This window comes from Danio rerio, chromosome 5, assembly GCF_052040795.2.
Source record: "Danio rerio strain M-AB ecotype USA chromosome 5, GRCz13ab, whole genome shotgun sequence".
NCBI classification, from domain to species: Eukaryota; Metazoa; Chordata; class Actinopteri; order Cypriniformes; family Danionidae; genus Danio; species Danio rerio.
In genome coordinates, this window is record NC_141025.1 from 66,085,121 (window position 1) to 66,100,636 (window position 15,516).

General features: G+C 34.4%; 1 protein-coding gene across 8 annotated transcripts in view; it reads right to left on the minus strand.

Annotated features, from left to right (window-relative positions):
* The window catches only part of mcama (melanoma cell adhesion molecule a), a 638,953-nt gene that overhangs the window by 22,459 nt on the left and 600,978 nt on the right, over positions 1-15,516 (minus strand). For all 8 annotated transcript variants that reach the window (XM_087254552.1, XM_087254551.1, XM_087254550.1 and 5 more), the window contains exons 2-7: positions 11,449-11,573; positions 7,793-8,018; positions 5,862-5,932; positions 5,688-5,775; positions 4,420-4,599; positions 280-407 (exon numbers count right to left, since the gene is read on the minus strand). In XM_087254552.1, the coding sequence (XP_087110678.1) occupies positions 280-407; positions 4,420-4,599; positions 5,688-5,775; positions 5,862-5,932; positions 7,793-8,018; positions 11,449-11,550 (795 nt within the window). In that variant the 5' untranslated portion in view covers positions 11,551-11,573. The remainder of the gene's footprint in view (positions 1-279; positions 408-4,419; positions 4,600-5,687; positions 5,776-5,861; positions 5,933-7,792; positions 8,019-11,448; positions 11,574-15,516) is intronic.

Below are 15,516 nucleotides of genomic sequence, written 5' to 3' on the forward strand. Positions count from 1 at the left end.
TCGTTAAAACAAGTTATATAATCTGCCAATGGGGTGATTTACTCTATGCTTGAGTGTAGAATGTTGAATGTTAATCATATTGTCATTAAAGCCAATGCATAAGAAACACACACAGAGATCTGCATGTGAGTGATGGTACTCTTCCTCTGTGCGTATCAAGCTCATTGTCTGGGCCAGACGTCTGCAATGTCTGCTCCTCCTCAATGCATTACTGAATCCCATTCAGAAAAACAACAGCGGCTTTGAATGAAAAGAAGAGGGAAAAGAGGCCATTCTCACTTGTTCTCTGTTGAAAATGATGGGTGCTGGGGGGTTCCCATCGCCTTGGCAGTGGATCTCCACGGTGTCCCCCTCTTTGACAAGGCCCTGAGGAGACTCCTTCCACATTTCCACACTACTCGTGGGATCTGGACGACACACACATACACAGAAAACAAGGGGAGATGAGTCGTAGTGTATTCATATGGATTCTCAACATCATGAATTCTCGAAAAAATCTGTAGCTGCACTGAAAAAAACATAGATGTATTTGGGAGAACTTAGAACATAGGTTTTTAATTCCAGTCCTCACACCACACCGTTCTGCACATTTTGGGCTCTATTTTAAAAATTTTGTACATAGTTTATAGAATTTGACTCCTACATAAGCTCATTGGCCCATTTTTGACTACAATGCCATCATAAATTGTAAAAATAAATGATAGAAGAAGGCTTTAATCATTCATATGGCCAAATTCTAACTGAGGAAAATTTTATTTTTCAATTTAAAACAAGTTTTTACTTTTTTCCTAAATGTTTTTAAAATTTGTATTTAAAAAATAAGTATTTATTATGTTCTGTTTAATTTAAAATGCTGATCTTATAACATTATAAAACTATAATAGTTTACAGTTTAAATGCACATTTATAAATATATGTACTTCATAGTTAAATAGTAGGCCATTTGTAAACCCTTTGAAAAACTTGTAGGAAATGTTTTTGGTGCCTAAAAAAGTGTGGTCACCATCCAAAAAGCTAAACCAGCAAAGCTGAAACCTCATAACTGAATAAAAATAACTGCAAAAAGGTCCACTTTTTGAAAAACAACCCCTTCAATGTAAGGAGTGTATCGTGTGTGTATATGTATAGGGTGTATCTTGTGTGCATATGTATAGATTGTATCATATGAGTATTTGTTTAGAGTGTATATGTATAGAGTGTGTCATGTGTGTATATGTATAGGGTGTATTATGTGTGTTTATGTATGGAGTATATCATGTGTGCATATGAATTGACTGAATGTATATGTAAAGGAGTGTCTTTCATTGTTTGGGTTTATCAACTAGCTGTAGTTCAGCGGATATGTCATTCACCTCACATGCCAGAGACCTGGGTTCTATCCCTGACAGGAGTGTATTGTGTGTATTTGTATAGGGTGTATCATATGTGCTTATGTATGGAGTGTATCATCTGTGTTTATGTATAAAGTGTATCATGTGTGCTTATGCATGAAATGTGTCATGTGTGCTTGTGTATATGTATGGAGTGTATCTGTATAAGGTTTATCATGTGTGTTTATGTATGGATTGTATCTTGTGTGCAAATGTATGGATTGTATCATATGTGCTTATGTATGGAGTGTGTGTGTGTATATGTATAGGGTGTATTATGTGTGCATATGAATAGAGTGTATCATATGTGTATGTTGTGTGTTATGTATAGGGTCTATCATGTGTGCATATGTATAGAGTGTATCATATGTGTATTTGTATGGAGTGTGTCGTGTGTATATGTATAGGGTGTATCATGTGTGCATATGTATAGAGTGTATCATATTTGTATGGAGTGTATCATATGTGTAAATGTATAGGGTGTATCATGTGTGCATATGTATAGACTGTATGTATATGTAAGATTTTTCAATTGCCAGTTACTTAGTGGATTTGTGATTCACCTCACACGCCAGAGACTTGGGTTTATGAATGGAGTGTATCATGTATGCATATGTATGGAGTGTATCATATGTGTATTTGTATAGGTTGTATCATGTGTGTTTATTAATGGAATGTATCATGTGTATTTATGGATGGATTGTATCTTGTGTGCATATTGTTTGTATGGATTGTGCCATTTGTTTATTTGTATAGAGTGTATATGTATGGAGTGTCTCATGTGTGCTTGTGTATATATATGAAGTGTATCTGTATAGGGTTTATAATGTGTTTATGTATGTAGTTTATTATGCGTATGTATGGAGTGTATCATGTGTGCTTATGTATTGACTGTTTGTATATGCAAAGGAGTGTCTTTTGTTGTTTGGATTCATCAACTACCAGCAGCTCAGTGGATATGTCATTCACCTCACATGCCGGAGACCTGGGTTCTATCCCAGACCCTGACAGCAGTGTATTGTGTGTATTTGTATAGAAGTGTTTATGTATAGAGTGTATCATGTGTGCATTCATTGTGTATGTGTATGGAGTGTATCGATATAAGGTTTGTCATGTACGTTTATGTATTGATTGTATCTTGTCGGCATATGTATGGATTGTACCAGTTGTGTGTCATATGTGCTTATGTATAAAGTGTAAATGCATGGAGTGTGTCATGTGTGTATATGTATAGAGTGTATCATGTTTGCATATGTATGGAGTGTATCATATGTGCATTTGTATGGAGTGTACTGTTTTGGAGTGTATATTGTGTGCATAGAGTGTTTATGTACGGAGTGTATCATGAGTATTGTGTGTATATGTATAGAGTGTATCATGTGTGCATATGTAGAGAGTATAGAATGTATCATGTGTGCCTTTGTATAGAATGTATAATTTATCCATAAAGTGTATATGTATGGAGTGTATTATGTGTGCATATGAATAGAGTGTATCATGTGTGCATATGTATGAAATATATTGTGTGTGTATTTGTATGCAGTTTATAATGTCTTCATATGTATCATGCAAGTATATGCATAGAGTGCATAAGTATGGAATGTATCATGTGCTCCTTTGTTGGTTGGATTTATCAACTTCCAGTAGCTCAGTGGTTAAGTGACTCACCTTTCACACCAGAGACCCAGGAACTATGCCAGACCCTGACAGGGGTGTAGCATGCGTGCATTTGTATGGAATATATCATGTGTGCATATTGTGTGTGTATATGTATGGAATGTATCATGTGTGTGTGTGTGTGTGTGTGTGTGTGTGTGTGTGTGTGTGTGTGTTTGTGTATATATATATATATATATATATAGGGAGTTTATCATGTTCAAATGTATGGAGTGTATCATGTGTTCATATGTATAGACTGTATGTATATGTATGGGAGTGCGTGGAATGGGTTTATCAACTTCCAGTAGCTCAGCGGATATGTCATTCACCTCACATGCTAGAGACCCGGGTTCTATCCCAGACCCTGACAGGATTGTATCATTTGTGTATATGTAGGAAGCGAATATGTATGGAGTGTATAATGTATTTATGGAGTGTGTTTATGTATGGAGTATTTCATATATATAGTGTGTATATGTATGGAGTGTATCATGTGCATATTTAGAGTTTGTATGTACTCTTTATGAATGTACTTTTGCTATGTTAAGAGTTGGAAAAAATCAATCAATCAATCAATCAATCAATCAATCAATCAATCAATCAATCAATCAATCAATCAATCAATCAATCAATCAATCAATCAATCAATCAATCAAAATATTTAAAGTTAACTAGGAAGTTCCATTATAAGTTTCAATGTAAGTTTCATTTAATGAAGAATAGTAAATGGAGACAGAATTGGTATTTTCAGTCAAACAAAGTATTAAAAATAATAATAATAATATTTAATGAAATTTCATAAAACTGAATGAAACTTACTGAAATTTTGGTATTTTAAATCCAAAAAAAGATAAGAAATGCAGATGAAAATAATTTCTAACCCTATTTGTTCTTTTATGTTGTTTACTCAGTTCTTTTGGACCAAAACAATTTTGCCATGTTAGTGCTCACACTGTCCTTTTCAAGACCTAAGGACATAAAACAAACCACATTTTGACATTTGTTTTGTAACAATGTACAGAACATCCATATCAATTCTGTTGGCTGGGACAATGGTGGATGGCTTGTTTTTAAATTTCTGATAGTACAGGAATTCCTCCATTAAACATCTAAACAAAGACAGTCATGGACAGCTTCATGCTTCATGGAGTCACATCCTGGGAAATCATGTCCTGTTTTTTGCTTCGTATATAAGTTTTTGTCTATGTTGTGCTTATATTTCAGTCAAACTGAACCAGAGTTCATCAGAAAGCAGATTAAAAAAACTGTAAAAAGTTTGATGTAGCTGGTTTGAAGAAAATTACAGACATGGAAAAAGATTTGATTGCATGGAAAAGATCATAGATTATTGCAGGATGAAGATAATTCCACTTGATATAAACAGACTTACAGTAAACTGTAATATTGACGCCTTTGGACTCAGATGTCCTGACAGCTCCTGGGACAAAATAACTGACTTCACAGGAAAAGTGGGCATCTTTGTCTTCTTTGGTCACCTTATAATGCAAATCACTCTGCACTGTGTATAGACCACTGGATTCCCTCGTCACCAGTGTTACCACGTTCACCACTGAGATAAAACACACACACAACCACACAAACATTCACATTAGAGTCAACCTTCAGGAGGAAGCAGAGCATAATTTTGCATATACAATACTGTAAACCTTCTGAAAAGAACAGGCCATCCCATTTCAGTAAGTATAGCTGATTTTGGATTATAATAGCTGTTTTTAGCTGGTCTAGTGTGGTCTACTAACTTTATTAAGCTTGAGCAAGTTAACCCGCCAGGCTAACTGACCAGACAGACAATGTTAAAATGTTGCTAGTTCTCTAAAGTCAACATAAAATGCTGAAGATTTTTACAATTCCACAGAGTGTTAATTGGATTGGAAATCTTTTAAAATAAGAAAGTTCAGCTGATATTATAAATAGTTATAAACATGTTTGTTTATCCAAGTTTTTGCGCAATCCCAAAATAGTATTTAAAGATCATTTTAAATCTGAAAATCAGTAAGCTGTAAAGGTCTCGGTGTTTCGGTTTTGCTACCAAAATACAGCACTGCATGCAATAAACTCACGGTCAGTCAGGTGAAATAAAGGTCTCATTGCATAGGATGTCAATCAAATTAATCAAGCTCTAGCCACGAATAAAACAATAGACTTATTATTTTAAGATTTTAGATGATGGGTTAGTAATAATACATGGCTGATTATATTCAAGACAATGAAATAATTACTTTTTTTATAATTATTTTTTTAGGGATTTTTAACCTTTATTGTGATAGGACAGTGGAAATTTACAGACAGGAAAGTATGGGATGTAGAGATAATAATATAATATAATATAATATAATATAATATAATATAATATAATATAATATAATATAATATAATATAATATAATATAATATAATATAATATAATATAATATAATATAATATAATATAATATAATAATTACGGAAAAGTAATAGCTGACTGACACAAAGACATCAGTATTAATGATGAGATACTTGTGGATAGTGTTGGGTAAAGTTACTTTTAAAAGTATGTGTTACAATCTTAAGTCATTTCTTAAGAAAGGATTAAGGCCTAAAATTGTAATATATTACTTTTTTACCCAACACTACTTTTGTAGTATATTTATCATACTCACAGCCATTAGCAGGGTGAATTGGGATGTGATCACGGTACCATGTGATGTTTGGCTTGGGATACCCATCTCTGGTCTCACAAGATGCAATCTAGACAAACAAGAGATTTGTCAGCTGAAACTTACCATATATAACATTTTATATGCACATGAGTAAAACTGGAGTTAAGGATGTACCTTAGCTGTGGATTCACCAGACACAGAAACTCCAGAAAGAGCGCCTTCAATAACCGGAGGCTCCGGAGGATCTATAAACAGCAAGTTAATATTCAGTACATGTACAAGTAACGACACTAAAGAAAATACTCTGATTAAGAATCAATCAAGTAAACAGATAATTTGATGAAGTTAATCCAGTTAAAGCCATAATCAAAGCAAACAAAAACATCTAAGATATATGTGCTATTCCTATTTTAGTCACATTAACAATATGCAGAATTGACATACAGTATACTGTACACTATCCGATTAATATGTCTGACAGCACATGTCTCTATCAAGCTATACTAATAAATGCTCACGGTGTGCTGTAATACTTTTTGGAATATCAGATGTTAAGATGGTGATTAATTAAAAAAAAATCTTTAAAATATTGGTGTCTGGGATGCAGGAAGTCCAAAGACTGTAGTTAACCTCATGATTTTATCCTAAACAGCAAATTTCACAGTTAAAATTAGAAGTCCTGGACCTGAAAATGCAGCAAAAAGCAAATTAGAGTCATGTAGTGCTGCATCTCGATTTGCTTACTTATACTACATCCCAAAAGTACTTACTTTTTGAGAAGAAAGACTAAATAAACCAAAGAATATGCTATTGAATAAGCTTTAAGACATACTACAGTACTTCCTCATTAATGGGTCGTTTTGTTGCTTAGTTACCTGCCCTGTCAATCATCTTGTCACATCTTCCACATTTCTTTCACAATTATGGTTTACCAAAATGGAAATGCAGCAGCAGGTTAATCTGCCAACTGGTAAATAAATCTCCTCATGTGTTTGCATAACATTTAGAAGTTAATGACTAGTAAATACATCTTCAAAAATTCACATTGTTGTTGGAGATGAAATTTAATACATTCATTCATTCATTCATTTTCTTTTCTTTTCTTAGTCCCTTTACTTTATGTGGTTTCTAAACAAAATCTGCCAGTGTTGTTTTCATTCTCTTGTACCCCGACCTGTTTGAAGGAAGGTATTGACTAAGTGATTGACAGCTCTTATCGACCAATCCATTCACGTTCAAGAGCAGTGGCCGATTCAGAAAAACATTAAAGCGGGGCAGGCATTGCGGGCTTTGATTACTACAGCAAGTTGACATGTCAACTGTTTTAAACTATTTATGAGCGTTGCTTTGGCATTTTTAGTTTTTATTTGCAATGAAAACTGATTGTATGCCAACAATTTTATGCACTCGCACAAATGCTTCCAAATTTATTTTGAGCTTGCATAAATAAAATTTAAGGCTCTTATGCAACCAAAATGATCGCAATTTCGAGCCCTACAATTTCAAATTCAAGCAGGTTCAAGCACTTTGTCCAAAATTCAAGCACTTTTCTAACCTGGAAAACACTATATTAAACATGAAGCATTTTCCTGGCTATAACCTAAATCTAACCTAATATTAATGCCTTATGATGTTGTGTGCCTGCTGGGAAATAACTAAATGCACTACAGAATGTTACGTTTACACACATTTACTATTGAGTACTTTTGATAGGGCAACTTTTTACTCATACTTAGTAATATTTACACAGAGTAATATTTACACAGATACTTTTACTCTACTTTAGGCAAGTAATGGTACTTTTACTTAAGTATGATTTTTCAGTACTCTTTCCACCACTGTGTATATGGCACCATAGTGAAGATATTGGATGGTGACATAACGACATGTGCCAATAATTAATGTATGCATTTTTAACTGTAAATGAAACATGAAATAAATATTCTAAAGACTCATGTAAACTCCTCAATCATTATATTGTCTCATTTAGAAAAAATGTAAATAATTGTACTACTGATGCCCATGTAAATTTACCCGTTTATGAAAGAACAACTTTTAAACCATTCAGTGAGTATGTTCTGCTAACAGAACAAAAAGAGACTTACCAAAAACCTTCAAGAGAGTCCTGCGCTCGTCACTTCCTGCTGAAAATCCACTGACCTGACAGAAAAACTCTCTTTCGTCTGACAGTTTAACGTCCTGAATGGTCAGAGTTTCTCCGTCACTGTTTGATCGCACACTGATACGGTCACTGTATGTCGTGTTCTCGTCCACCTTCTGCATGGTCAGGTCACTGTAGGAGATCCTCACCCGAACACCGTCACGTTCCCGCTAAGGATGATAAGAAATGACACTTAATAAATGCCTGAAAGTTGCTGTACGACTTGAGTCCACCACATTTTTAACCTAAAGTACATTTAATTCATTTTATAGTCATTTACTTAAAGTAACACCATACTTCCAGTACCACTAAAGGAGTTGTTTGTAAAAAATTATTAATGCGAGAATGTATTTTTTACTTCATTATTGCCATTTGAACAGCGTAAAATGAACTTTATAAAACAAGACTAAAAATATTCTTAAAAGTTTTTCCAGAGAAAATTTGAGGTTAGATCCCCAAAAACCTCTTTCTATTCTATGACACAAGAAAAGAAAGACAAATTTTCATTGTATTTATCTGACCTTTGTATTTATTTGTCTTCTGAAGTGACACAATCACTTCAGATATGAATAACAGGCTTTAATTTGAATTTTATTCACATATAAACAGTGATGGGAATAACGGCGCTATAAATTAACCACGTAACTAACGCTATTACTTTTTTCAGTAACGAGCAATCAACTGAATTACTGTTTCCCCCTATTACAATGCCCCTAACATTACTGACAATAAAATAGGTGCGTTATAAGTGAGAATACTGAAGAGGTTTTCATGCGAGCAGTATCTCTCTCAGCCATAGGACCTCTCTTTCTCTGGAGTGTGTGTGTGTGTGTCTGTGTGTGTGTGTGTGTGTGTTCGGGCTGGGGTGGACTATATAACCAACCAGCGATGATTGGTATAGGTGAACATGAATGTGGTGTACCTGAGAACATAATGATTGGCTTAGAGAACACTTCCATCGTTTGCCAATCAGAGGCAGTTGTTCATACACAAACACACGCTTAGTCAGTGCCACACACCAATGACCAGGAGTCAAAACAATGGCAAATCCAACAAGTTCAAAGGTAGCTTTTTCAAACTGGAAACTACTGACACTACTTTTCCCTCGTTGAGGTGAAAGGCAAGAATGTTTATGCATTGTGCAACTTATGCCCAGGAAAAGACAGTCTCTCTGCGTTGGTGACAAGTAATTGTTTAATCTAATGAAGCAACTCACATTGTCACATGCCTCCACAAAATTAGTGGCTATACAGGTTATAACGTGAGCTCTGCTACCAAAGAAGGAGGAAAAGCCATGACATCAAAGCAACTAAAACTGAATTTTCTCCACTGTAATCACATTACTCAGGCAGAAATGAACAAAATAATGTCTAGATATATAGTTGAGGACATGCTACCATTGTCTCTTTCACATTGTCCCACAACAACATTACAATAGTGTAGATTCTTGTATAATGTTTTATATTTATTTAGTTTTATATATTATTTAACGGAATAGTTACTTTCCCTGGTAATTAGTTACTTTTATAGTAATGTAACTCAGTTACTCTTTGTGAGAAATTACTAGTCACTATAACTAATTACTTTTTTTAGTAACTGATCAAAGTCCAGTTCGGTAAATACAATACAAATACAAAATACATACATGGTAAACAGAAGCTCAAATGCCATTGCTTAACCATCAAGAATCAATGTGGCTTCTTCTCGCACATCACAGATTGATTAAGCCCAAAATATATTTACTTTTATCAAACACTTTAAAAGTAAACTACTTTTGATAGCATACATACACTCCACATGTATGCACTAAAATATCGTGCTAAAACAGAGACTTATTAAATAGTAGAGCAGAGGTGAAAATCCTGCATTGATTCTGACATGTAAAAAATGTACTGACATTTTTAAACAGCAGATGGCGCTGTATGCCTTACAAACAGCCATACTCTGATCATACAGTTCCTTCTAATAACGACTTAAACCTAAAACAATCATTCCTAAAATAAATAAAGATTTAAGCAAATTACAAGCGGTTCATAGTGAGCTGTTTACATTAGTCTTGTGACATGAAATCCAACTTATATAATTGAGCTGAACACACAAGCAATCCTTCTGGTGAGCATTTAAGTGTACAGTATCGATTCAAGAGAATATCAACAGTTTTGAAAAATAATTGTTTTCTTGGATGATTTTTCACCACAGCTCTATAAAATAGAGACTTTCAATAGCTTTTAATTCCTTCATTGTCTAAAATGTATTTTTATCTTCAGTAGATTGTTGTTCTTGTTCTTTTCGTACTATGAAACAACAGCCCGGATCAGTGCTGACACCTTGTGGACAATGTGCATAGTGCAAAAACGATTCAAAGCATATATGTGAGCTGTACATACAATGCGGGCATAGTTTGAAATATCAGGTGCTGTATGGATACATTATACACATACTCTTCAGAAAACAAAACTGCATTAAATATGCCCTAAGCATATGGTAACTGAGATGTAACTCTGAGTACTTAATACTTTGGGCTCCAAGAATGTGTGTACACTGCTGGTTTATGTGCTTTGAATTGTTTTCCTTCTCCGCAAATTGTCAACAGTGAACTGGGCTGTTGCTTCACATCCAGAATATAAATGTGAGTGGATCAAAAACAATAACAATAACTCCCGAATGTGACAATGTTAGACTTTAAACAAGTACATTTTTTTTTTCATACAAAAGCTTGGGAAAGAAAAAGTGGATAAGGATACATTTCAGGGGTGTGCGGTCAGGGGAGGCAGTGCCTCACCTGCCATCATCCTCACCTGCCATAATGAGATATTAAAATCAATATTTGTCCACTGATATGTGCTATAAATGCAATTTCTGTATGATTCAAATGATTTCAATCTTTTTAATAATCAAAAATCAAAGTATTTTGCATATCTCCTGATCAATTACAGCATAGGAAGTGAGGTGAGGCAGCACTGAGTTGTGCCTCACATCAGATTGCGCAATCCCTTGCAAACTGGTTTGAGCGTGTGTTTTGCTCACTCAGTTTATGCTACCGGCTTTATTAAAATGTTTTTATACAGTGTAGACATTTTTTATTATATGTCCTCACTTTCCATATAATAGGTAATGTATTCCTATCATGTATGTCTACACTGCAAAAATGCTTTTCTTACTTAAATATTTGTCTTGTTTCTAGTCCAAATATCTAAAAGTTCTTAAATCAAGAAGCATTTTCTAGACAAGCAAAACATTTTGTCTTGTTTTAAGAAATAATATGCCAAAAAGTGTGTCTCTTTGACAATTATAATAGCGCACTGCAAAAATGAAATGACAGAAAGTTGAGACAACAAATAGTTTTATGTTTCTTTAACTTATTTTAATAGGTAAATCAGGTTTCAACTAAATTTTGTAAGCTATACAAAGTAACTATAAATTTTAAGGCAGGTAGTCTTTTTTTTGCAGTGTGGTTTAACGTTACAGACCCTCATGCAGATGTGCATATTGCGATATCGATGCTGAAACAATATATTGTGCAACCCTAGTTTAAATGATGACAGAACTCTCCTTTTAATCTGAAAAGAGTGAAAGAGTCTAAGAGCTTTCGTGACTTACCACAAACCACTGCACCATCACCATCATGGGCGCTTGGGTGAAGGTGTACAGGCAGGGAATCTCTGCAGAATCGTCCATGTAAACCTCCACGGTGTCCTCCATCCTCAGATCCACTTGTGCCCAAGCTGCCAAAAAAAAAACACATTGAGAGCATGCTTGAGGCCAGGAGAACAAAGACTGCTTTATCGACACATAAAGAAAAAACAACACATTAACAAGATTTTAATGCATTTTAGATTGGCCACTAATGTTTAAGCCAAAGCCTTAGGGAAAACTCAACTACACTTCTGTTAATGTCAGGTCAACAACAGTGAAACACTGTCTTTGTAGAAAGTGGTCAAGTCTGTAAATGACCACAAGGAGATGAGGGGATTGTTTTTGAACCTTCAGAGCTTCAAAATGATGTACTGTAGGAATGATGGTGACAACAGAACAAAGAATACATTCAGAACCAAAAATAAAATTATAATAATGCATTGAAAAAAATACAAACAAATTTGTAGAAATTGCACAGTTTTAGTAAAGAAATAAACTGTGCCAAACATCATTCATTTCTTTCAAATGTTATTTTTATAATCCATTTTAAATAGAAAAAAAAACAAAAAAACATTTAATCTACTAAATGAACTTGGATAAAAATATTAAAATAGTATTTTGCTATTAAACTTGTTTCTAGACTTCACAATTAGCTGATGATTGATTATAATCGCAAGATCTTTGAGCCCGGGGCTCCCTCCCTTTTGTAAGGCAAGAGGGGAGTTTGAGCTCAGGTAGGTCTTGAAAACTCCCCTGCTTAGTATATGCTAATGGAAATTAGGAATTGCTGAATAAGAGCTCATCATTCATTCATTCATTCATTCATTCATTTTCTTGTCGGCTTAGACCCTTTATTAATCCGGGGTCGCCACAGCGGAATGAACCGCCAACTTATCCAGCAAGTTTTTACACAGCGGATGCCCTTCCAGCCGCAACCCATCCCTGGGAAACATCCACACACACATTCACACACACATTCATACACTACGGACAATTTAGTCTACCCAATTCACCTGTACAGCATGTCTTTGGACTGTGGGGGAAACCGGAGCACCCGGAGGAAACTCAAGCAAAAGCAGGAAGAACATGCAAACTCCACACAGAAACGCCAACTGAGCCGAGGTTCGAACCAGCAACCCAGCAACCTTCTTGCTGTGAGGCGTCAGCACTACCTACTGCGCCACTTCCTCGCCAAGAGCTCATCAATGATGCTGATTTAATTTGGTCAATTCACCTATATCACATGTCTTTGGACTGTGGGAGGAAACTGAAGAACCTGAGGAAAAACCATGCAAACATGTGGAGAACATGTAAACTTAACTAAAACGCACAGAAACGTTTACTGTACAAGTAGGAATTTGAAGAACGCTTTTGCTGTGAGGCTGTGGATGGCTACGAGTACTAACCACTGGGCTGCTGTGCCACGTTGATAGGGAAAGGATTGAGGAGTAAGGGTGGAAGGGGGATTCTTCATGACGAAGATAACTAAGGTAAGAAACTTTGAGTATTTAAAGTGAGTTAAGAATCATCTGATTAGTGAATTAGCAATGCAGGACCATCTGTGATCAATCATAAGCACGTGATCCTCTCAAAATTAGTTTATAAATAAACTTCACTATGAGATTTGTCAACATTTTTAGTTAAAGGTTTTTCATGTAGCCATGTGGAAGATGAAAATATCAAGGTTTTGACTTGTCATCTCAGCAGTGCTTTGATTTATTTCTTTTTTGTCTGTGCAGAAATGACTGTACATTAAATATGGGCCAACTTATGACAGAATGAGCCTGTTGTTCTGTTTTAATTGCTTTCAGACATACTGAGAACATATAATCTATAACCATGTTTATGCATTTCAGAATGGATTAAAATGTTAAAATGATATTCTGTACTCTAGCGAAGGGAATTATAATACTAAGCAATATAAATAGTCAGTAAACAAATACACAAAGGGGACATAAATTGACTGCAGAATGTTTCAATTCTGTTGGAAGAGAATGCTTTAGGCCACCATACCACATCAGCATTGACTGAATCACAGAATAAAAATAGGGAAAATGCTATTCTCTATGCACAATAAGCTATTAAATGTTATGGCTCTCAAAAGCATTTTCATGAAAACCAAGGGATAAAACGCGGCCCATTAGCCTGCTTCATACCAAGTAAAGTAAACAGTCTTATATGAAAAAGAAAACATTAATGTGCATTTAAGCTGTCAGAGTAAATCTCACAAAAAATTGCTTATTTTGCATAATTTAGAATAAAACCCATGTACAAGTAACCTTTTATTTTGCAATATGACATATTTAACAAAATGAGGTACTACTGTGTTATTGTGCTTTTGTTTTCTTTGTTTCACTTCAGTCTGACCTTGCATTCCTGTTATTAAGATTCCTTGGTTACCAATAATTATTATCCCCACCTGTGTCTTGTTTAGTTTTAGTTTTACTCTCTTTTTGGCTCTGTTTTTTATGGGTTGTTTTATCTCATATCAAAGCTGCATTGAAGCTAAAATTCTGCCTATTCTCATTTCCCTCAAAAATGTCTTTAATCTTTAATCAATGAATCCAGAATGAATACATTAATTAACGGATAACTGTTACTGACAGAAACAAATAATAGCAGACATTTTGTTTAACACACTGCAAATGAGTTTAGCTGTATTATTATAGCAAATTGCATGTTCCCAATTACTGAATTATTCCTTCTTTTACTTATTTTAATGTTTATTAAAACCAAATCTACACAGAGCCACAGCTTCATATTTAATTCATGGGATCTAGACTGTAAAGCTCTTGAATTCTCCTTTGTAGTTTCCTTAATGAAAAGTTACTGTATTCATGCATGGATTCCAGATTTTGGAAAGACAAATTAACAAAACATGCTCTCTATATTGTAGTTCTATGCTTTCTATAGTCAAAGCACATAATCACATACATTATCCTGTGTAAAAGAGTCTTATATTAGTCATTTATTGTTCAAAATGTAATTTAAGTAATAAAATAAATAAAAAATGAAATCACAAATACCATATTTCTACAGCATGTGGGATTCCTCCGCTGAAAAGTTTTGATGTAAAAATTTGACTTAAATGAACAAAATGCTCATGGTTGGTCATGTAAATTACACTACCAAAAAATAAAAATAATAATAAAACAAAAAAATTAAAATAAAAAAAAAAGAGTATAAGCTGGCAGTATTGCTGTAATGGATCACAAATCTCATGGTTCGGATCACATTAGGTTTTTTAGTCAAGAATCAGACATTTTTTTTGGATCAGCCAAAAAAGGGAAGGAGAGAAATGTCATTTGCTTTCCATTTATTACAAAAACAGTAATGCAAGACATTTTGGTTTAAACAAACAGAACTCAGAACCTGTAATTTTATTCAAAATAAAATAAAGAAATAATCAGCTGAATAAAAATAAAAATATTCAGTACTGTGAAAAATGCACTGTTAGTGTGATATGAAGTGAATGATGACAAAGGAGGTACGGATCCAAATACAGGTTTAAAGAGAATGGTCAGGCAAGCAACAGTCACAATCAGGAGCAAATAGATGTATGTAGTCAAATCCAGAATCGAAGTCAAATACACAGGCGATTAGTCAGCAATCTCAGGCAGCAGACAACACAAACAAAACAAATAAGGAGAGGGTCAAAAAACATGGCAAAGCAAGGCAAGGAAAACACATCGTAATGTTCACAAAACTGTATACAAGACGCCGCAAATAGGTGAGCATGAGCAGCTCCCAGCCGTGAGTGTGTGAAATCATTGGAATGATGAACAGTTGCATGTAAGCAGTGCTTGACTAGAACTTGTAGTCCATATACTGGCAGATTTGTGGTTCCTTAGTGAACTGTGTGTTTACCAGATCACTTGTGATCATAAGTTAGGGTTAGCCTAATAAAGTATAAATCTAACATTATAATTTGAACAACCCATATTTATTTTTAGTCTCATTTTTTAATAAATGATTCAGTTATTCACTCATGAACTTGTTTCATTGCTAGATGATCATTTTTGAAGAATTATT